Source organism: Scyliorhinus canicula, chromosome 8, assembly GCF_902713615.1.
Source record: "Scyliorhinus canicula chromosome 8, sScyCan1.1, whole genome shotgun sequence".
NCBI lineage: Eukaryota > Metazoa > Chordata > Chondrichthyes > Carcharhiniformes > Scyliorhinidae > Scyliorhinus > Scyliorhinus canicula.
In genome coordinates, this window is record NC_052153.1 from 183,256,501 (window position 1) to 183,278,401 (window position 21,901).

The 21,901-nt window shown below is 51.4% G+C and overlaps 1 protein-coding gene across 1 annotated transcript in view; it reads right to left on the bottom strand.

Moving 5' to 3' along the window:
- Positions 1 to 17,893, bottom strand: part of LOC119969940 (keratin, type II cytoskeletal 8-like) — a 31,394-nt gene extending 13,501 nt beyond the window's left edge. The window contains exons 1-2 of the mRNA XM_038803908.1: positions 17,459 to 17,893; positions 16,735 to 16,910 (exon numbers count right to left, since the gene is read on the bottom strand). Of these exons, the coding sequence (XP_038659836.1) occupies positions 16,735 to 16,910; positions 17,459 to 17,893 (611 nt within the window). The remainder of the gene's footprint in view (positions 1 to 16,734; positions 16,911 to 17,458) is intronic.
- Between the last annotated feature and the right edge of the window lie 4,008 nt (positions 17,894 to 21,901).

The following is a 21,901-nucleotide window of genomic DNA, read 5'->3' on the forward strand; positions in this document are numbered from 1 at the left end:
AACACTGATCCCTGCAAAACCCCACTGGACACAGGTTTCCAGTCAGAAAAACACCCCTCAAACATCACCCTCTGCTCCCTGCCACTCAGCCAATTCCAGATCCAATTTGTCAAATTTTCTTGGATCCCCGGCCACTTACCTTCGCTATCAGTCTCCCATGTGGGCCATTGTCAAAAGCCTTGTTGAAGTCCAAGTCGACGACGTCAAATGCATTTCCCTCATCGACACACCTGGTCACCTCTCCTAAAAATTCAATCAAGTTGGTCAGACATGACCTCCCCTGAACAAAACCATGCTGACTGTTCTTGATTAATCCCTTCCTCTCCAAATACAGATTAATTCTGTCTCTCAGAATTGCTTCCAATAGTTTCCCCACCACTGAGGTTAGACTGACTGGCCTGCAGGTTCCTGGTTTATCCCGGCCTCCCTTCCCGAATGATGGTATCACATTGGTTATCCTCCGGCACCTCTCCTGTGGCCAAAGAGGAATTGAAAATTATTATCAGTGCTCCTGCTATTTCCTCCCTTGACTCACTCAACAGCCTGGGATACATTTCATCTGGCCCTGGACGCTTGCCTACTTTGAGGCCTGCCAGACCACTCAGAACCCCCTCTCTGTCAATGTCAATCTCTTTAATTTTATCAAAGTCCTTCTCCCTGAGTACTCAACCCACATTGTCCCTCTCATGAATGAACACTAACACAAAGTATTCATTTCGAACCCTACCTACATCCTCTGGTTCCACACACAAATTATCACTGTGATCCTTAATGGGCCCTACTCTTTCCCTAATTATCCTTTTACCCTTAATATACCTGTAAAATAACTTCGAATTACTGAAAGTCTAGAGTCACATATCGGCCAGACCAGGTAAGCACAGCAGATTTCCTTCCCTGAAGAACATTAGTGAGCCAGGTAGGTTTTTACGACAATCAACCTGGTTATTATTCAATATCAATTCCAACTGAATTCAAATTTTACCATCTGCTGTGGTTGGATTTGAACCCAAATCCCTAGAACACGATCCGGAATCTCTGTATTACTGGTCCAGTGACAATACCACTACGCCACAGCCTTTGAAGCGACAACACATACTTCAATGGGAATTGTGGCACGGTGGTAATGATACTGGGCTAGTTACATAGAGGTCCAGGCTAATTCACCAGAAATGGGAGTTCAAATCTCACCACCACAGCTGGGGGATTTTAAATTCAATTCATTCGAATAAATCTGGATTTTTAAAGCACTGTGCGCAATAATGATCTTCATGAAACTATTAGATTGTCATAGCAATCCATCTGGTTTACTCGTGATCTTTAGGGACCAACCTTACTTGGTCTGGTCTATGTCACTCCAGACCCAACTCTTAACAGCTCTCTGAAATAACCATTTGATTGTATCAAACTGCTCAATAAAGGTAGAATAAGAATAAACTGGATAGCCTACAACATAGTGGTTCAAGAAGGCAAGGACAATTGGGTGGGGTAATAAATTCTAGCCTTGCCAGTGATAGCCACATCCCCTCACTGAAAATAAAAATATACATTTCTGAGATAAGCACCACATTTGGGATGCTGGGAGAGTCATTCGTGCTGCTGCCTCACAATGCCAGGGACCCGAGTTTGATTCGGCCTCCCCGTTCTCCCCGTATCTGCGTGTGTTTCCTCCGGATGCTCCAGTGGGCGGCGTGGTAGCACAGTGGTTAGCACAGCTGTCTATTAGCGGCAGGGTCCCATTTCCCGCTTGGGTCACTGTCTGTGCGGAGTCTGCACGTTCTCCCTGTGTCTGAGTGGGTTTCCTCCAGGTGCTCTATTTCCTCCCACAAGTCCCGAAAGACTGAGGTAATTTGGACATTCTGAATTCTCCCTCTGTGTACCCGAACAGGCGCCGGAATGTGGTGACGAGGGAATTTTCACAGTAACTTCATTGCAGCGTCAATGTAAACCTATTTGTGACAATGATAAAGATTATTATTTCTTCCCACAATCCAAAGATGTGCAGGTTTGGCAGATTGGCCGAGATAAATATTCGGGGTTTACGGGGATAGGTTAGGGGCCTGGGCCTCGGTGTAGTTCTCTTTCAGAGGGTCAGTGCGGACTCGATGGGCCAAATGAGCTCCTTCTGCACTGTAGGGATTCAATGGATTCTACGGACCTGTTTAAAAAACAAAAGATGTCGCAGAAATCCTTCCTTCCTTTCATCAGAGCTAAGATAAACCATGCTCGCTTTCGGCATATTTTCAGTTTGAGATTTGCAGCAAGTAGGAAAGGGTTGCTGCCGTTGTGCCCTCAGTCACAGCTTTTACAGCTTCCAGTCAGAGACGAGCAGGGATCTATGAACCAGATGGGTAATCAGCGGTGGATCGATGAGAAACCTGCAGGCTGTCACTTGTGCATTGCATGGGATATGAGCTATGGGATGGTTTCAATGAACAAAGCAGGGGCAGCTTAGCTCAAGGCCATGTAAAACGGGCATTCTTTTGAAACCTGCACTGTGAAGATTGTTAATTAACGTGTCACGCTATTAGGTTTGGAGGAAAGCTAATCTGGATCGCTGTGTCGAAATGGAAATGCGGGTCATCGCAGTTGCAAACATAAATGCCGGGGGAGACGATTCTAATGCAGGCAATTAAAGCAGAGCGTGTAAATCAACCTTGGGTAGAGGTTGAAAATTCCCACCTGTCTATTTGAGATTGGCCATTCAAACCACAACCAGCAACAACACGAGGGGGCAAAGAAGAAAGCAGATTTGAAGCACGGATCGCAGGAGGCGTCAACACAATCCAGAGAGGGTTTTTCAGTACCCCTTCCTTTCAAGTGTAGTGCGAAACGTGGAGGGGGGGGGGGGGGGGGTGGAGTGAAAACTATTAATTTAGTTCATTAATGTGCACCCCACCATGATAATTTTAACATTGATAAGATATGTCGGTGTTTTTAAAAAATACTCCAGATCGGGCGGCATGGTTGCACAGTGGTTAGCACTGCTGCCTCACTGCAAGGTTCAATTTCAACCTCAGGTGACTCTCTGTGTGGAGTTTGCACGTTCTCCCCGTGTCTGCGTGGGTTTCCTCCAGGGTGCTCCAGTTTCCTCCCCACAGTCCAAATATGTACAGGTTCGGTGGATTGCCCATGCTAAAGTGCCCTGAGTGTCAAAAAGCTTAGGTGGGATTACAGGGCTAGGTGGAGGCGTGGGCTTAAGTCGGGTGCTCTTTCTAAGGGCCGGTGCAGACTTGATGGGCCGAATGGCCTCTTTCTGCACTTTTGAGTCTAGGCTAAGGTATATCAGAGGCTGTTGCCTGAAGCTGTCCACGAACCAAAGAAGTTTGATTGAAAAGGCCATGTAACTGAAGTTGAATGGTTGACGAAGCTTAACTCAGATAGAGGTTGCGACCTTTAACAGAGCATTCCTTATTCGATAATTATTTTTATAAATCTAGAGTACCCAATTATTTTTTTACAGTTAAGGGGCAATTATTAACGTGGCCAATCCACCTCACCTGCACATCTTTGGGTTGTTGGGGTAAACCCATAGACATGGGGAGAATGTGCAAACTCCACATGGACAGTGACCCAGGGCTGGGATTCGATGCCACGTCCTCAGTGCCCTCGGCAGCAGTACTAACCGCTGTGCCACCGTGCAGCTCAAGCATTCCTTATTCTAATATACACACGCACATGTGCCAGCCCGCGAGGAATTGAAGATTGCTCCCCAGGACACTGCTGTGTCCGATCTGGAGGAAAGTTGTCGGGACAACAAAACATTTTTTTTTCTTATTTTCTGGGCACATTTCTCTTGGGGGGGGGCGGGGGGGGGGGGTAAAAAGGCTGTTGGCTGACCGTCAAACATCATCCAGTTGGTTAATGAATCTTCCTGTTTGCGATTGGCGTGGGAAGGCCATGCATCCCAAGGGTGGATGTGTTGGCCGACTACTGGCTGGAGTCTGGGGTTCAAGTCATGTGATGAAGTCTCGAGGAAGACATTTAATCACAGCTGGCAACCCTGTAGAATATATATATCCAAGATTCAGACCTGCCCGAATTGGGTATATATTATTTTTCCTTCATTGTCTCTGGGTCACTGGAAATCCCGATCAGCATTCTGGGAGTAGCTAATTCACCACATGGAATGCAGCGATTTAAAAGGTCTCCCACCACCTAATCAAAAATAATTGCGAACAGAAATTACTTCACAAGAGTAAGCACGAATGTGGGGTTCAGGTTAGAATCAGATCAGCCGTGACATCATTGAATGGCGGACCAGGCTCGAGGGGCCGAGTGGTCCACTCCTGCTCCTCATATATTCGTACGATGGTCTCACCACCGACACCCATATCCTGTAACCATCCTATCAGGTAAGTTAGGCAGGCCAGGAAGCAAAATTGCAAGCAGACCGGATTTGTACAGCTTACCCACTCACTGAATGAACCACAGAGAAAGTCTGCCTTCAACCCCTTTTGAATGCTGGTGGGAGTCTAGTCACTCAATAACAATCAAGAGAAAATTGCCATGTCTGATAAATAAGTGTTGTGAGTGCAGTTTCTATGCTGTCTGCTTCCCCTAACTACAGCCATAAGTGTTTAGATTATCAATTTTATCTCACATTTTATCTCACAATGGGGCAAAATCCTTCATAATTTCTTATTATCAAGATCCCTTAAAGGACCTATCAATGAACTCTTGAGTTTCAGATTTTGTTGACTAAAATGTACCTCAGGAAATTAAGATAAGTTGAAATGACCAGACAATTCTTTGTGTAAAGCACAAAATCGTCCTTTTCTTGTTTAATAGGGTGGACTCGGAGAGTGTTTTGCCATGCTTGGTTTTATTCATCTTAACGATAAGAGATTTGCTCACTTTCTAGCCCACTATAATTCAAGCTTTTGATCTGTAAATGTGGGCGGATTCTCCGTTGGCTGATGCCGAAATAGGGAAAACACGATTGGGCGGAGAATAGGTTCCGACACCGAATCGCAATTCTCCTTCACCTCGACAATGACATCAGTGCGGCCCCGAACACACGTACAGTAAACACCATTTGCATGTCATTAGCGGCCCTGACCTGGTATACTCCGGGGCCTCTGCGATGCTCCGCCTCTGATGGGCTGAGTTCCTGACGGAACGGTTAACTTGTGCTTTTAAAAATCGTGAAACCGGCGTCGTGGCTGATGAGAGAGAGAGAGAGGAAATGGGACACAGAGAGGCGTGACTGTGGGCTGCTGGGCCGGTCACTGGCGGCGCTGGCTGGGGTGGGGGGCCCTGCTAAGGCCGGGGGGGTTGATGAGGGACAGGCCGAGTGGCCGGGGTAACACCCCAGGGGACATGGGGGGTGTCCCAGGCATGGACTGCCGTTGCTGTAGCCTGCAAGGCAGCCATTTTGCAGCGCACCCCACTGACTATTCATCTTGGCCACTGGTTCTGCAGAGTGACATGGGACATATTGGTGCCCCCACCCACCACCCTCTGCCATACCCCCCCCCCCCTCCCCCCCCAGCAACATGGCTGTCATCCACCGGCGTGCATCAGACGGCCCATCCAGAGCAACGCCCACTGTAGCCCCTATGGCAGTGCTGGACAGGGACCATGGGGCATACCACTGGCATGGGCAGTGCCAGCTGATGGATATTGGAATACAACCAGCAATGATGGCCCTCCTGCTGGTCGCCGCAGCTCTGGGGATGCAGCTGTACGAGCTGCAGCTCGAGGAGGAGTATGCTCCAGCAGAGAAGAATGCAGCAGCAGAGCCTGACCCCCGCGGGACAGGAGGCAGCCACCCAGGATGGAGAGCCGGCAGCCCAACAGGCCGAGGAGGAGGTGCCAAGAAGGCACCGCATGAGGCCTCGCGTGTACCAACAGTGCCTGTCATTCAAGGGTCTGCCGGAGACGGCATGCTGCCGAAGACTGGCTGAGTAGAGAGACAGTGCAGCATATCTTCCAGATGATGGCACACCTGGCACCGCAGGGTATGGTGGAGCACACCTACTACCGGTGGCCGTCAAGGTGACGGTTGCCCTGAACTTATATGCCAGGGGGCCCTTCCAGGCACCGAGTGGGGACCTGTCTGGGAGGTCACCGGCCTGCGTGCACAGGTATATCTGTGTATCACGGAGGCCCTATGTGCCTAGTCAGCACAATATATCCATTTCAATATGGACCGACAAAATGTCCGGCCAGGGGTGTTCGCCGGCATCAACGGGATGCCCCGGGTGCAGGAGGTGATTAACGGAATGCCATGTTGCCCTATGAGCACCTGCAGATGACAGGCTGCTCTACTAAAACTGAATGGGATTTCCCTCGATGAACGTGCAACTGATATGTGACCATCAGATGCGCACCATGCATGTCTGTGCCCGATACCCGAGCAGTGTGCACGACGCCTTCATCTGGCATGATCGACGATTCCTGACATGTTTGACTGTGTCCACCACCTTCAGCCAGTGACTGTACCATCTCACTCTGGGACTGGGAACCTCCCTTTGTGACTGCGCCACATCGGCCAGCAACTGGGAATGCCGCCGGCTTACCCAACCATGGCCTGCTGTGAATGGGCCGTGCCCAGAAGTGCCGCTGAGATGTCCAGGTGGCTCAGGCAGATGGCTGTCTTTGAGGCGGAAACCCTGACCTGGGCCTTGGCCAGTGCCTGCACAGAATTCCCCAGGCCTTAGACATGCTGATCCATAGCCGAAACCGTCACCCACCCCCCCCCCCCCCCCAATGCCTCCACTGTGAACACCATCCGTGCGATGTTGGCCTGCGCGTCACGCATAGTCGGCATCTGCTCCTGCACGCGATCGGACTCCTCCAGCTCCCCCTGCAGGTGCTGGATGCTCACTGATAACCCCTCATGCAGTTCCTGGCTCAGAGACAGCACCTCTACAATCAATGGGACTGTCTGTTCCAGAAGACCGAAACCCCACCTTCCTACCTTCACCTGATTTACCGGATCAGCTGTGTGGTTCACATCAGATAGTGTCCCAGGAGCCTCTTCATTAAATTGCCCAAACGGGTGAGTGTCTCTGGGATAGATAGAACAGTACAGCACAGCACAGAACAGGCCCTTCAGCCCTCGATGTTGTGCCGAGCAATGATCACCCTACTTAAACCCACGTATCCCGTATCCCAACAATCCCCCCATTAACCTTACACTAAGGGCAATTTAGCATGGCCAATCTACCTAACCTGCACATCTTTGGACTGTGGGAGGAAACCGGAGCACCCGGAGGAAACCCACGCAGACACTGGGAGGACGTGCAGACTCCACACAGACAGTGACCCAGCCGGGAATCGAACCTGGGACCCTGGAGCCGTGAAGCATTGATGCTAACCACCATGCTACCATGAGGCCCTGATGGTGAAGGGTGTTGGAGACAACTGTGATGGGAAATCTGTATCATCCTCAGACTCGAGCTCTGTGGGTCTCCTGAGACGCGGGTCAAGGGCTGTCGTCCGAGCTGCTCCAATCACTGCTCGGCTCGGGAGGGGGGGGGGGGGGGGGGGGGGTGGGAGGGGAGGGGGAGGGGGGGCAGGTGGTGGCGGCCATGGCTGTGGCACCGGCCGGTGAGGGCTGGGGACTCCAGATGGACACGCCTCATCTCCAGCGGGCCCTGCAAGACACGCGATAGGACACATGATTAGACCACGGGCCTGGGGACAGGGAGCAGGGGTGGTGGGGATGAATGTGCTGAGGGGATGGTGGTGAGGGTGCTGTGGGAACGGTTTTGGGGAGGTTGACACACGTGTCATGGGGAACCGTAATTCAATATGGGCAGCACGGTAGCACAATGGGCAGCACAGTAGCACAAGTGGATACACTGTGGCTTCACAGCTCCAGGGCCCCAGGTTCGATTCCTCCCTGGGTCACTGTCTGTGCAGATTCTGCACATTCCCCCTGTGGCTGAGTTGGCTTCCTCCAAGTGCTCCGGTTTCCTCCCACAGTCCAAAGGCGTGCAGGTTAGGTGGATTGGCCATGATAAATTAGCTGTTAGTGACCAAAAAAAGATTAGGAGGGGTTACTGGGTTACCGAGATAGGGTGGAAGTGAAGGCTCAAGTGGGTCAGTGCAGACTTGATGGGCCGAATGTTCTTGATAGGTTCTCACTTCCTCGCCCACAGCCGACCTCCACCCCGGCAACCTCCCTTTCCTCCAGGCCGCTGACCATGTCTAGGGCCATGTGCTCTTCCACGGTCAGGGGCCGCAGGTGCAGCGGTCCCCCGCCAGTTATCTCCTGCTCCCGGTGGTTATGAGCCACCTTCTCCGGGAGGTCAGACTGAAGAGATCGTGCAGTTTTTTTCAGCACTGCTGGCCGGTCCGGACGGTGTTGCCCACGGCGCTGACAGCCTCTGCCACCTGCATCCAGCCACGGCGAATGGCGGCAACTGGCAGCCTCCATCCCAAGCCGGGGTACAGGGCCAAGCGCCTGTCCTCCATGGCGTACTGGAGGCTCTACAGCTCGGCGTCCATGAAATAGGGTGTCACTCTCCTCGCTGCCATTTTATTGGTTGGGACGATGTGTGTGTGTGTGTGTGTGTGGAGTGACGTGTGTATATGCTGGGAGAGTGCAGCCGATCAAGATGAACGTACTGCCGAGGTTCCTCTTCCTGTTTAGATCCATGCCAATCTTAATCCCCAAGGCCTTTTTCCTAAATGCAGGCAGTCCAATCATGGCGTTTGTGTGGGGGGTAAGAACCCGAAAATTCCCAAACCGACACTGCAAAGAAGGAAAATCAAAGGGGGCTTCACCGAACCTCCAATACTACCACTGGGCAGCAACGGCAGAAAGAGTGAGGGAACGGGTACACAAACCCGGTGTGATGATATGATCTGCATACTCGTCTGCCATTGGGCCAGAACGTCGGCTTACCATTGGCCCTGGTCGTTCATGTGCCTCTCGACCGATTGGCCGAGAGGCTGAGTTAACCACGCCTCTATCAACGAGGTATAAATGCTCAGAAGCCTGACGATCGTCCCTTTCCACTGTAGACGATCGCCAGGCTGTGTTCTAGTTAATTAAAGCCTGACTTTGGTAAATCACTCGCCTCACGTGCAATCGATGGTGCATCAATTTAATTAACTACAACTTTGAAGATGGAGTTCCGCATCAAGCCCGAATGCCTCCGCATCAGCCCGCAAACTCCGGACGGGGGAGAAAAACCTGATGGTCATCGATCACAGCCAAACCATCAATTGGTTTACGCAACTGGACGCGTATCCTCTCCCCCGTATCTCTACCATGGTAAACGAGATCGCGAGATACAAGGTCTTCTCAACTGTGGACCTTAAGTCCGCTTACCACCAGCTCCCCATCCGCGCGAGTGACCGACTGTACACCGCGTTCGAGGCTGACGGGCGCCTCTACCACTTCCTTAGGGTTCCGTTTGGTGTCACGAATGGGGTCTCGGTCTTCCAACGGGAGATGGACCGAATGGTCGACAAGTACGGATTACAGGCTACCTTCCCGTACCTTGATAATGTCACCATCTGCGGCCACGACCAGCAGGACCATGACGCCAACCTCCAGAAATTCCTCCAAACCGCAAAACTCCTTAACCTCACGTACAATAAGGATAAATGCGTGTTCAGCACCGACCGCCTAGCCATCCTCGGCTACGTAGTGCGTAACGAAGTGATGGGCCCCGATCCCGAATGCATGCGCCCCCTGATGGAACTCCCTCTCCCCAATACCCCCAAATCTCTCAAACGCTGCCTGGGGTTTTTCGCATACTACGCCCAATGGGTTCCCAACTACGCGGACAAGGCCCGTCCCCTCATGCAAACCACGACCTTCCCGCCGTCGACGGAGGCCTGTCAGGCCTTTAGCCGCATCAAAGCGGACATCGTAAAGGCCACGATGCACGCCATCGACGAGGCCCTCCCCTTCCAGGTCGAGAGCGACGCATCAGAAGTAGCTCTGGCGGCCACCCTGAACCAAGCGGGCAGACCCGTGGCCTTCTTCTCCAGAACCCTCCAGGCTTCCGAACTCCGCCACCCCTCTGTGGAAAAGGAAGCCCAGGCCATAGTCGAAGCCGTGCGACATTGGAGACACTATTTGGCCGGCAGGAGGTTTACCCTCCTCACAGACCAACGGTCAGTAGCCTTCATGTTTGATAATGCACAAAGGGGCAAGATCAAAAATGACAAGATTTTACGGTGGCGGATCGAGTTGTCCACGTACAACTATGATATCTTGTATCGTCCTGGGAAGCTCAATGAGCCTTCCGATGCCCTGTCCCGTGGTACCTGCGCCAGCGCGCAGATAGACCGCCTCCGCTCCCTCCACGCGGACCTCTGCCATCCAGGGGTGACCCATCTCTACCATTTCATTAAGACCCGCAACCTGCCTTTCTCCATCACGGAAGTCAGGACAGTAACCCGTGACTGCCACATCTGCGCCGAGTGCAAACCGCACTTCTACCGCCCCGAGCGCGCACACCTGATCAAAGCATCCCGCCCCTTTGAACGTCTCAGCATTGACTTCAAGGGGCCCCTTCCCTCTAACAACCGCAACATTTACTTCCTGGCGGTTGTCGACGAACACTCCCGCTTCCCCTTTGCCATTCCCTGTCCCGACATGACCACATCGACCGTCATTAAGGCCCTCCTCTCCATCTTCTCACTGTTTGGCTACCCCGAGTACATTCACAGCGACCGGGGGTCCTCATTTATGAGCGACGAGCTGCGTCAATTCCTGCTCGACAGGGGCATCGCCTCTAGCAGGACGACCAGCTATAACCCTCGGGGTAACGGACAGGTCGAGCGGGAGAATGGTACCATCTGGAAGACCATACTACTGGCCCTCCGGTCCAGAGATCTCCCTATTTCCCGATGGCAAGAGGTGCTCCCCGATGCGCTGCACTCTATCCGCTCACTGCTCTGTACTGCTACTAATCAGACACCTCATGAACGTCTTCTTGTTTTCCCCAGGAAGTTGTCCTCCGGATCCCCTCTCCCGACGTGGCTGGTCACTCCCGGACCCATCTTGCTCCGGAAGCATGTGCGGGTGCACAAGTCCGACCCGTTAGTGGAGCATGTCCAGTTACTCCACGCTAACCCGCAGTACGCGTATGTGGAGCACCCCGACGGTCGGCAGGACACGGTCTCCCTCCGGGACCTGGCACCCGCCGGCGTGCAGCCCCCCCCCACCACAGACCCCCCCTCCCTTTTTTCACCCCAGCACCCCACTCAGCTTCCCCATCCCTCATCCATGGCGTCTCCGCGGCCAGCTCAGGTGACGGAGACTACTCGAAGTCTATCGCTCCCGGACTCCAGGACATCAGCAGGACCATCAGCCGATCCGACGACACCTCCTCCACTACGGCGCTCGGCCAGGACGTCAAGGACCACCAAATTTGGGGCCTCACGGTAGCATGGTGGTTAGCATCAATGCTTCACAGCTCCAGGGTCCCAGGTTCGATTCCCGGCTGGGTCACTGTCTGTGTGGAGTCTGCACGTCCTCCCCGTGTGTGCGTGGGTTTCCTCCGGGTGCTCCGGTTTCCTCCCACAGTCCAAAGATGTGCGGGTTAGGTGGATTGGCCATGCTAAATTGCCCGTAGTGTAAGGTTAATGGGGGGATTGTTGGGTTAAGGGTATACGGGTTACGTGGGTTTAAGTAGGGTGATCATTGCTCGGCACAACATCGAGGGCCGAAGGGCCTGTTCTGTGCTGTACTGTTCTATCTATCTTCTATCTATAAAATGACTGATCGAATCCTTCTAGAGTTCTACGGTCCCATGGACTTCCTTTTGTAAATATTGTTATGTCTGGGCCAGTGGCAAGCCCCCAAATTAGACAAGGGTACGGAGAGAAAATTATTCTCCCGACGGCTACTCATATCATCAGTTCTTCCCCCCCCCCCCCCACCCCGGGTCTCGTTCACCCCCCCCCCCCCCCCGCCTTCCTTCTCCGTAAGGGGTGAATGTGATGATATGATCTGCATACTCGTCTGCCATTGGGCCAGAACGTCGGCTTACCATTGGCCCTGGTCGGTCATGTGCCTCTCGACCGATTGGCCGAGAGGCTGAGTTAACCACGCCTCTATCAACGAGGTATAAATGCTCAGAAGCCTCTTTCGTCCCTTTCCACTGTAGACGATCGCCAGGCTGTGTTCTAGTTAATTAAAGCCTGACTTTGGTAAATCACTCGCCTCACGTGCAATCGATGGTGCATCACCCAGCACAGTAAAGGAACAACCCTCCGGGCCCTGGCTACAGCAGCACTCCCATCCCCCTCAACAAGATACACAACGAGCCCAGTGGTAGCGGCCATGCTGAGAACATGGGCCCGATTGAGACAACACTTTGGGGCTAACTAGGATGCCCCCCCATGGCCCCCATCTGCAGCAATCACAGATCCCCCCAGCCATGCCAGACACCACCTTCACAAAATGGAGGCAAGATGGGAGCACACTGACGGTCGGGGGCTTTTACGGAGGGCACAGACTGGTGACACTGGGTGAACTGGCGAGGAAGTGGAAACTAACAAAAGGACAGGAAATGAGTCACCTCCATATAAAGCACTCCCACCGCAAAGGGACAGGAGGGTACCCCAAGCCCCCAGAAACCACACTATGAGAGGACCTGATAGACACAGGCAGCAAGGAGGGGAGACTATGTGGGAAAATATACGGGCAGTCACTGGACAGAGCTCGGACGAAACCAGACAAAAATGAGAGGACAAACTGGGGTCAGAGGTACGGTGGGGACTCTGGAGCAAAGCACTGAGCCGGGCGAACTCCACCTCCTCCTGCGCAGCCTAATGCAGCTCAAAGTGGTGCACTGAGCGCACCTGACCAGAAGCCCGAGGTGCAGGACAAATGTGAACGGTGCCAGAGGGGCCCGGCCAACCACACTCACATGTTCTGGGCTTGTCCCAGAACAAAGAACAAAGAAAGGTACAGCACAGCGATGCACTATCAATTACGCAAAGACGAGAGTAGGATGTAATTGAGGCTTTAATACACTGAGATGTGTGGCCTCCTACAGAAGCTGACGAAATGGCTGCTGTATGGGGAGCATGCATATTTATACTCCGCCTACTGGGCGGAGCCAGCAGGCAGGGATCTATCCACGTACTTGTAGTACAGGGGCCTTACCGTAAAACACATATATATACAGTATATACATCAGTGGTGACTACCACATTCACCCCCTGTTAAAAATGAGTCCTGCGGGGGTGGTGGAGAACGATGTACAGAACGTTGTGTTTAAAATTACACATAATATTACAAATTGCCGTCGAGAGCGCCCCAGCGCTGGTGGCGACTCAGGCGGCAGCTTGGTCTTCGGTGACTCTGGGAGCGCGTCGAAATCCTCTTCATCCCCGGGTGGGAGCAAGGGGAGGATGGATTGTCCCGGAACGGGGGCTGCGGTGGGGTGTGCTGGGGGAAGGAAAGGTGGCGCCGGGGCAGAGGAGGGGGTGTGTGTGGAACCAGCTGGTGCCAGGTCCCTGAGAGAGACTGTGTCTTGACGGCCGTCGGGGTACACTACATAAGCGTACTGCGGGTTGGTGTGGAGTAGCTGTACCCTCTCAGCCAATGAGTCCGCCTTGTGGAGTCGAACATGTCTACGGAGGAGAACGGGTCCAGGAGCTGCCAGTCACATTGGTAGCGAATCCCCGGAGGTGGACTTCCTGTGGAAGGCAAAGAGACGTCCATGGGGGGGGGGGTTCATTAGTCGCGCTGCACAGGAGCGACTGAATGGAGTGAAGGGCTTCGGGGAGGACCTCCTGCCAGCGGGAGGCCGGGGGATTTCTGGACCGTAGGGCCATCTGGATGGCCCTCCAGACCGTCCCATTCTCCCGCTTCACCTGCTCGTTTCCCCTGGGGTTGTAGCTGGTCGTCCTGCTCGAGGCAATGCCCCGGTTGAGCAGGTACTGGCGCAGCTCATCGCTCATGAATGAGGATCCACGGTCGCTGTGGACGTAGGCGGGGAAGCCAAACAGAGCGAAGATGGTGTTGAGGGCTTTGATGACAGTGGCAGACGTCGTGCAGACTTGGCAGTCTCTGGTGATCGCCCTGACTTCCTCGATGGAGTAGGGCAGGTTGCGGGCCTTAATGAAATGGTAAAAACGGGTGACCCTTGGGTGACAGAGATTGTCGTGCAGGGTCCGGAGTCGGTCCACTTGTGCGCTGGCACATGTAGATTTTAGAATTAGAACAGTACAGCACAGAACAGGCCCTTCGGCCCTCGATGTTGTGCCGAGCAATGATCACCCTACTCAAACTCACGTATCCACCATATACCCGTAACCCAACAACTCCCCCTTAACCTTACTTTTTTTTTAGGACACTACGGGCAATTTAGCATGGCCAATCCACCTAACCCGCACATCTTTGGACTGTGGGAGGAAACCGGAGCACCCGGAGGAAACCCACGCACACACGGGGAGGACGTGCAAACTCCGCACAGACAGTGACCCAGCCGGGAACCGAACCTGGGACCCTGGAGCTGTACCTCGGGATAGGGCATCGGGGAGCTCGTTGAGCTTACCAGGGCGATACATAATCTCGTAGTTGTAGGTGGAGAGCTCGATCCGCCACCTCAAGAGTTTATCGTTTTTGATCTTGCCCCGTTGTGTGTTGTTAAACATGATGGTCAGTGACGAGAGTGAATCTCCTGCCGGCCAGGTAATGCCTCCAATGCCGCACAGCTTCTACGATGGCTTGGGCATCCTTTCCGACGCAGGAGTGTCGAATTTTGGAGGCATGGAAGGTGCGGGAAAAGAATGCCACGGGCCTGCCTGCCTGGTTGAGGGTGGCGGCCAGAGCGACGTCTGATGCATCGCTCTCAATTTGGAAAGGCAGCGTCTCGTCGACCGTGTGCATCGCGGCCTTGGCGATGTCGGCCTTGATATGGTTCAAGGCCTGGTGAGCCTCGGCCGTCAGGGGAAAAACGGTGGATTGAATGAGTGGACGGGCCTTGTCCACATAGTTTGGGACCCACTGGGCGTAATACGGAAAGAACCCCAGGCATCTTTTGAGGGCCTTGGGGCAGTGGGGGAGGGGGTGTTCCATGAGGGGGCGCATGCGATCGGGGTCGGGCCCCAGAACTCCGTTCTGAACCACATAGCCGAGGATGGCTAATCGGTTAGTGCTGAACACGCACTTCTCCTTGTTATACGTGAGGTTGAGGAGAGGGGCAGTGTGGAGAAATGTGGAAAGGTTATGGTCCTGCTGATCGTGGCCGCAGGTGGTGACATTGTCCAGGTACGGGAAGGTGGCCCGTAGTCCATACCGGTCAACCATTCGGTCCATCTCCCGTTGGAAGACCGAGACCCCATTGGTGACGCCGAAGGGGACCGTAAGAAAATGATAAAAGCGGCCGTCTGCTTCGAACGCAGTGTATGGACAGTCCCCCTTACGAATGGGTAGCTGGTGGTAGGTAGATTTCAGGTCCACTGTCCAGAAGACCCAGTACTAGAACATAGAACATAGAACAGTACAGCACAGAACAGGCCCTTCGGCCCTCGATGTTGTGCCGAGCAATGATCACCCTACTCAGAGCAATGATCACCCTACTTTTAGTACTGTGCAATCTGATTGACCATATCAGATATGCATGGGAGGGGGTACGTGTCGAGCTGTGTGTACTGATTGATGGTCTGACTGTAATCAACGACCATCCTGTTTTTTTCCCCTGTTTTGACCACCACCACTCAGGCTCTCCAGGGGCTGTTGCTGACCTCGATGATGCCTTCCCGAAGCAGCCGCTGGACTTCAGACCTGTTGAAGGTCTTGTCCTGGGCGCTGTACCGTCTGCTCCTGGTGGTGACGGGTTTCCAATCCGGGGTTAGGTTTGCAAAAAGGAAAGGCGGGTCGACCTTAAGGGTCACGAGGCCGCACACAGTAAGGGGTGGTAGGGTCCCGCCGAAGTTCAGGGTTAGGCTCTGAAGGTTGCACTGGAAGTCCAGGCTGGGTAGTTAGGCAGCGCAGAGGTTGGGGAGGACGTAGAAGCGGAAGTTGCTGAACTCCGCGCCCTGGACTGTGTGGGTGGCGATGCAGTTGTGGGGGTGAGGGTGACAATAAGCATGGCAATCTTCGGGGCATCGGAACGGCCAGAACTACACATGGGGAAGGGGGCTAACGGCCCTCCTGTCGCTTCCCTAATCGCATTCCGGAGAATCCTACTCGGCTGGCGATCGGCAGCACCACCCAAAGCTGCAGACTGGCTCGCTCACCTTTCGGAATTTCTCCACCTGGGGAAGATTGAGTCTGCTATCCGATGGTCGGAGGAAGGCTTCCTAGATACATGGGGGCAGTTCGTCGGCCTGTTCCAAAACTTGTTCAAGACCAACAACGAGAAGAAAAAAACCAAGATAGATGAGGAACCAAAGGACTGCACAACCCGAGGTGGGGGGGGGGGGGGGGGGGGGGGGAGAAATGGAAATTGGGAAAGCCACAAAGGAGGAGAAGAGGAGGGAGGGTGGTAACCCCCCCCCCCCCCCCCCGAACATAAAAGCAAAGCACAGCTGAAGCCAACGGTGGAGGGGGGCGGGGGGAGAGTATGCAAGAGAGGAGTGGGGGGTAAAGGGGGGGGGGGGGAGACGGGAGGGACCACAGACCGAACCAGAGGGTGGCACAATGTATATAAGGTCAATTAAAGGAAGGACAGGATAAGCCTTTATGTACAATAAAGTAAATTAACGCGAATAAGAAAATGATGCATATACACAATTGTTTATAAATATGAAAAATGCCAATAAAAAGATTTTTGAAAAAAGAAATGCAGAATTCCACCTCTTAACCTTTGGTTGATTGGTGATAGGTCACATTCAGTGGTGTTGACAAACTGCTCTATTCTCCTTCCAGTAGTTTTTTTGTAAGTGTCAACTTCAATGTCCAGGGCATGTTTAGAGTTTACCCGATCCAGGCACTCTCGGACCTGGCGAATGATTCCCTTGTCAGCTTTCTCTATGGCCTCCTGTAAGTTGGCAATGCGTTTTTTAATCTTCCGCAATAGCCTATCCACCATGTCCCTCTGCCTCTGCGATCGCTGCCTCCAGCTGCTCTTTCTGTTTGTTCAGAGCCTGGATTTCAGAACTTGAGCATTCGATTTGTCTTTGCATGTCTGAAATGGCAGTCTTCATGACACGGAGCTCTTCTGCATGTTTTCCAGAATTTTCCTTCGTTTCGTCGAACTTGGTTTCCCCATCAGGTCACAGTGTAAGCTCCAGTTAACGGCTGGTGTCAACCTCCACAGTAACGGCAGCATGAGGGCAGGGCAGCACGGTAGCACAGTGGGTAGCACTGTTGCTTCACAGCTCCAGGGTGCCAGGTTCGATTCCCGGCCTCGGAGCACTGTGTGTGCAGAGTCTGCACGTTCTCCCAGTGTCTGCGCAGGTTTCCTCCGGGTGCTCCGCTTTCCTCCCACAAGTCCCGAAAGACGTGCTGTGAGGTAATTTGGACATTCTGAATTCTCCCTCTGTGGACCCGAACAGGTGCCGAATGTGGTGAATAGGTGCTTTTCACAGCAGTGTTCTTGATCTGTACCTGCAGCTCGTGGATTTCCACTTCAAATATGTTCTTCAGGAAATTGATTTCATCAGTAAGGCTCTCAAGCTTAGCCTCCAGGTCAGTTGAGATGAGACAGTTTTCATCAACATTCCTTTTGATCATTACAAATTTGTTCTCCCTCTCCATATGCAAGTTGATTTCACCTTCATCCTTGGTCTTGTGTTGTTCCACCAGCCCCAGCATGCCCTCCAGCCCAGCCTGCAGGCAAAGTTTCTCCTGGGCCAAGGCATCGATCTGCTGCTTGAGGTGGTTGAAATAAACTTGTAAGTGGCTGTCAATGTTGGAACTGCATGCTCCTTTCTCCTGCAACAGCTTCCAGTGCATTTCCAGCTGCTTGTTGCATTGATTCAGTGTTTGCACCTTGTCGATGAAGCGATGATTGATGGTCATTGTCACGGTTCCAAAGCTCACTTGGCCGCCTTCAAAGCTGGGAGTGTGTGGGGGTATCTCCTAGGAAATATCGGCCCGGCCCCCATTCTCAGCACCGAGAAGGCCCGAATAGAGTTCACCCGCTGCCGGGGGTATAAAGCCGGCTGCTGAAAGGGCTTCAGGAGCAGAATGTGCAGCTGGACAATTTGCTATTGTTGAAATATTTGATTCCAACTTTGGAAATTGGAGGGGGCGAGAAGAGTAGGGGAGAAATTCTCTGTGAATTTGTCCAATCTTGTTTTCCCCGTGGCAAATGTCCTATAATCTTTATTAGTGTCACAGGTAGGCTTACATTAATACTGCAGTGAAGTGACGGTGAAATCCCCTAGTCTCCACATTCTGGCACCTGTTCGGGTACACAGAGGGAGACTTCAGAATGTCCAATTCACCTAACAAGCACAACCTTCGGGATTTATTCACCTTGTCATCAACTGCAACAACAAATACGCCTTGCATTTATATAACACCTTTACTGTAATCAAATCTCCCGAGGCATGACACAATAGTGCCATTAAGAAAACGTTGGCACCGTGCCACTTATGGCAAATTAGGACAGGTGGCGTAAAGCCTAATCAAAGAAGAAAGTTTAGGGAGCGAACTCCAGAACCTAGGGCCTTGGCAGCTGAAGCATGACCAACAGTGGTTCAATGAAAATCGGGACTGCTCAAGAAACCAGATCTGAATGTACACAAATATTTCACAGGGGTGTGGGGTACAGGAGAGTACAGAGGGTAGATACCTCCAGCCATAAGTATGGCACAGATCTACTGTGGAGTATCAGGAGAATCTGACTTCACCCAGATTATCAACATCTTTCATTAGAGAGTTCACAATGCATCTGCATCATCAACAAATTACAGACTTATGAGGGTGTGGCTGGTCAGTCCTCAACAGAGAACGAGCGTGGACAAGGCCAGACCTTGAGAGCCAGTTTGCAATCACCCTCAAAGATCACCTGAAGAGTCACAGGGAACTGTGTGGGAACGTTACTGGCACTTTATAGAATAGATAATATATCAAGACAGTTGCCACTTAAAAGGAGATTCAGCTATTTAAGCCAAGATTTGTTCGGAAAGGTTTAAAAGGTATTATTGACTGTGTCAAGGTGTTCTGGAATTTGAGTGTCATTTTTTTATTTCTTTATTTTAATAAATGTTTCACTTAAAATAAAATCAGTTCCTTTGGCGTGGGAAGTTGCATACATAACCGGATGAGCAATGAAATTAATGAGCACATTAGTCAGTGTGGTGATTGTAACGAGTACCAAACTAAATAAACCAGAGAGGTATGAGTTCATATCCCACATCAGACATTCATGTATAGATCTAGTCATGCCGTCTCCGCATTTTATACGATGCATGTTATTCAGAAATGAAATCCAATGAGCTCTTATCAGGGTCCAGAATCCTACAGATTTACTGGCCACCACGGCCACATTAATTCAAGAGTAAAATACACTCTGTTTGGACACTTTCCTTCATGATCAAAAACTCCAAACCACTGTGTCAACCAGTGTTGCATCCAAAAGAGAGCGTTTGGATTTTGATGTTGAAATCCTCTTAGGTGTACGACCTAGTTTGCCATAGTCATGTGACTCTGCCACGTGGCCAGCACTGTAGGCAGCCGTTTCTATTCAGTTCAATAAAGACTCTCACTGAGACAAAAGGCTGATGAAGACTGCTGTATAGGGCAGCACAGCAACATAGTGGTCAGCACTGTTGCTTTACAGTGCCAGGGTCCCAGATTCAATTCTTGGCTGGGTCACTGTCTGTGTGGAATCTGCATGTTCTCCCTGTGTCTGCGTGGGTTTCCTCCGGGTGCTCCAGTTTCCTCCCACAAGTCCCGAAAGACGTGCTGTTAGGTGAATTGGATATTCTGAATTCTCTCTCTGTGTACCCGAACAGGCGCCAGAATGTGGCAACGAGGGGCTTTTCACAGTAACTTCATTGCAGTGTTAATGTAAGCCTACTTGTGACAATAAAGATTATTACTATTATTACGATATCTATACATGAATGTCTGATGTGGGATATGAACTCATACCTCTCAGGTTTATTTAGTTTGGTACTCGTTACAATCATCATGGCTAATGTGCTCTTGAATTTCATTGCTCATCCGGTTATGTATGCAACTTCTCAGGCCAAAGGAGCTGATTTTATTTTAAGTGAAACATTTATTAAAATAAAGAAATAAAAAAATGACACTCAAATTCCAGAACACCTTGATACAGTCAATAATACCTTTTAAACCTATCCGAACAAATCTTGGCTTAAATAGCTAAATCTCATTTTAAGTGGCAACTGTCTTGATATATTATCTATTCTATAAAGTGCCAGTAACGTTCCCACACAGTTCCCTGTGACTCTTCAGGTGATCTTTGAGGGTGATTGGAAACTGGCTCTCAAGGTCTGGCCTTGTCCACGCTCGTTCTCTGTTGAGGACTGACCAGCCACTCCCTCATAAGCAAGTTTTCCAGGGTACAAAATACAGTGATATTCCAAAAAACGAGAAATATTAAAACCACCTTTTTTCCGGCATGTCACATTATATCTCAGACAGACATTGGATGAAGCTGGGAGCAGATCTTTTTACTTTGACAGGAACTGATCATCTTGACACTGCAGACAACTCTTCGGACTACTGGGAGTTAGACCAACTGACTTTGACGACAACGAGAAAAATAGCAGAATGCTCTGAAAGCACACTTCAGTTGACATGGCATTCCAGACATTGTGATGAGTGACAATGGCTCTCAGTTCACAAGTGGAGAATTCAGCCGATTCACAAAGGATTTGTAAAATCAACACCATCCTCAGTCGAATGCAGTGTCTGAGGTGGCAGTGGAAATCGCCAATGGGTTAGAACATAGAACATAGAACAGTACAGCACAGAACAGGCCCTTCGGCCCTCAATGTTGTGCCGAGCCATGATCACCCTACTCAAACCCACATATCCACCCTATACCCGTAACCCAACAACCCCCCTTAACCTTACTTTTATTAGGACACTACGGGCAATTTAGCATGGCCAATCCACCTAACCCGCACATCTTTGGACTGTGGGAGGAAACCGGAGCACCCGGAGGAAACCCACGCACACAGGGGGAGGACGTGCAGACTCCACACAGACAGTGACCCAGCCGGGAATCGAACCTGGGACCCTGGAGCTGTGAAGCATTTATGCTAACCACCATGCTACCCTGCTGCCCCAGGGTTCATCAAGAAATTGAGCAAACCTAGCATACATATATACAAAGTATTCCTTGAATGGAGAAACAGACCCACTTAAGGAATGAAAAGAAGTGCTGTCCAGAGACTAATGTTATGCCTCATGCAAATTCCCTTTCCAACAGCAAAAAGCGACTGAAACCAGGCATGCTACACGCGTAACAGAAATGACCGAAAACCAAATTACAGTTTGACAAGATTGACAAACCAATGCATTGCAGAGCCAATCAGGGTGAAAATCTTCAACACCCTCAACAGGAGTCAGCGCATGTGAAACCTTGGCACGTGCATCGATAATTTGTCACCATGATTGTATGCAGTGCAAGTGAACAACCAAATATACCTGTGCAACAAGAAGGCAGGCTATTATCTGAATGGCCATGAACTAGGAGAGGTAAGCATGCAGGTGCAGCAGGCGGTAAAGAACTCAAATAGTATGCTTGGCTTTATTGTGAGAGGATTTGAGTACAGGAGCAGGGATGCCTTGCTGCAATTCTACAGGGACTTGGTGAGGCCACATCTGGAATATTGCTTATGTGAGGAAGAATGTTCTAGGTATAGAGGGAGTGCAGTGAAGGTTGACCAGACTGATTCCCAGGATGGCGGGAACTGACGTACGAGGAGAGATTGAATCGGTTAGGATTGTATCCGCTGAAGTTCAGAAGAATGAGGGGTGATCTCATAGAATCCTATAAAATTCTAACAGGGTAGATACAGGAAGGATATTTCCTCTGGTGGGGGT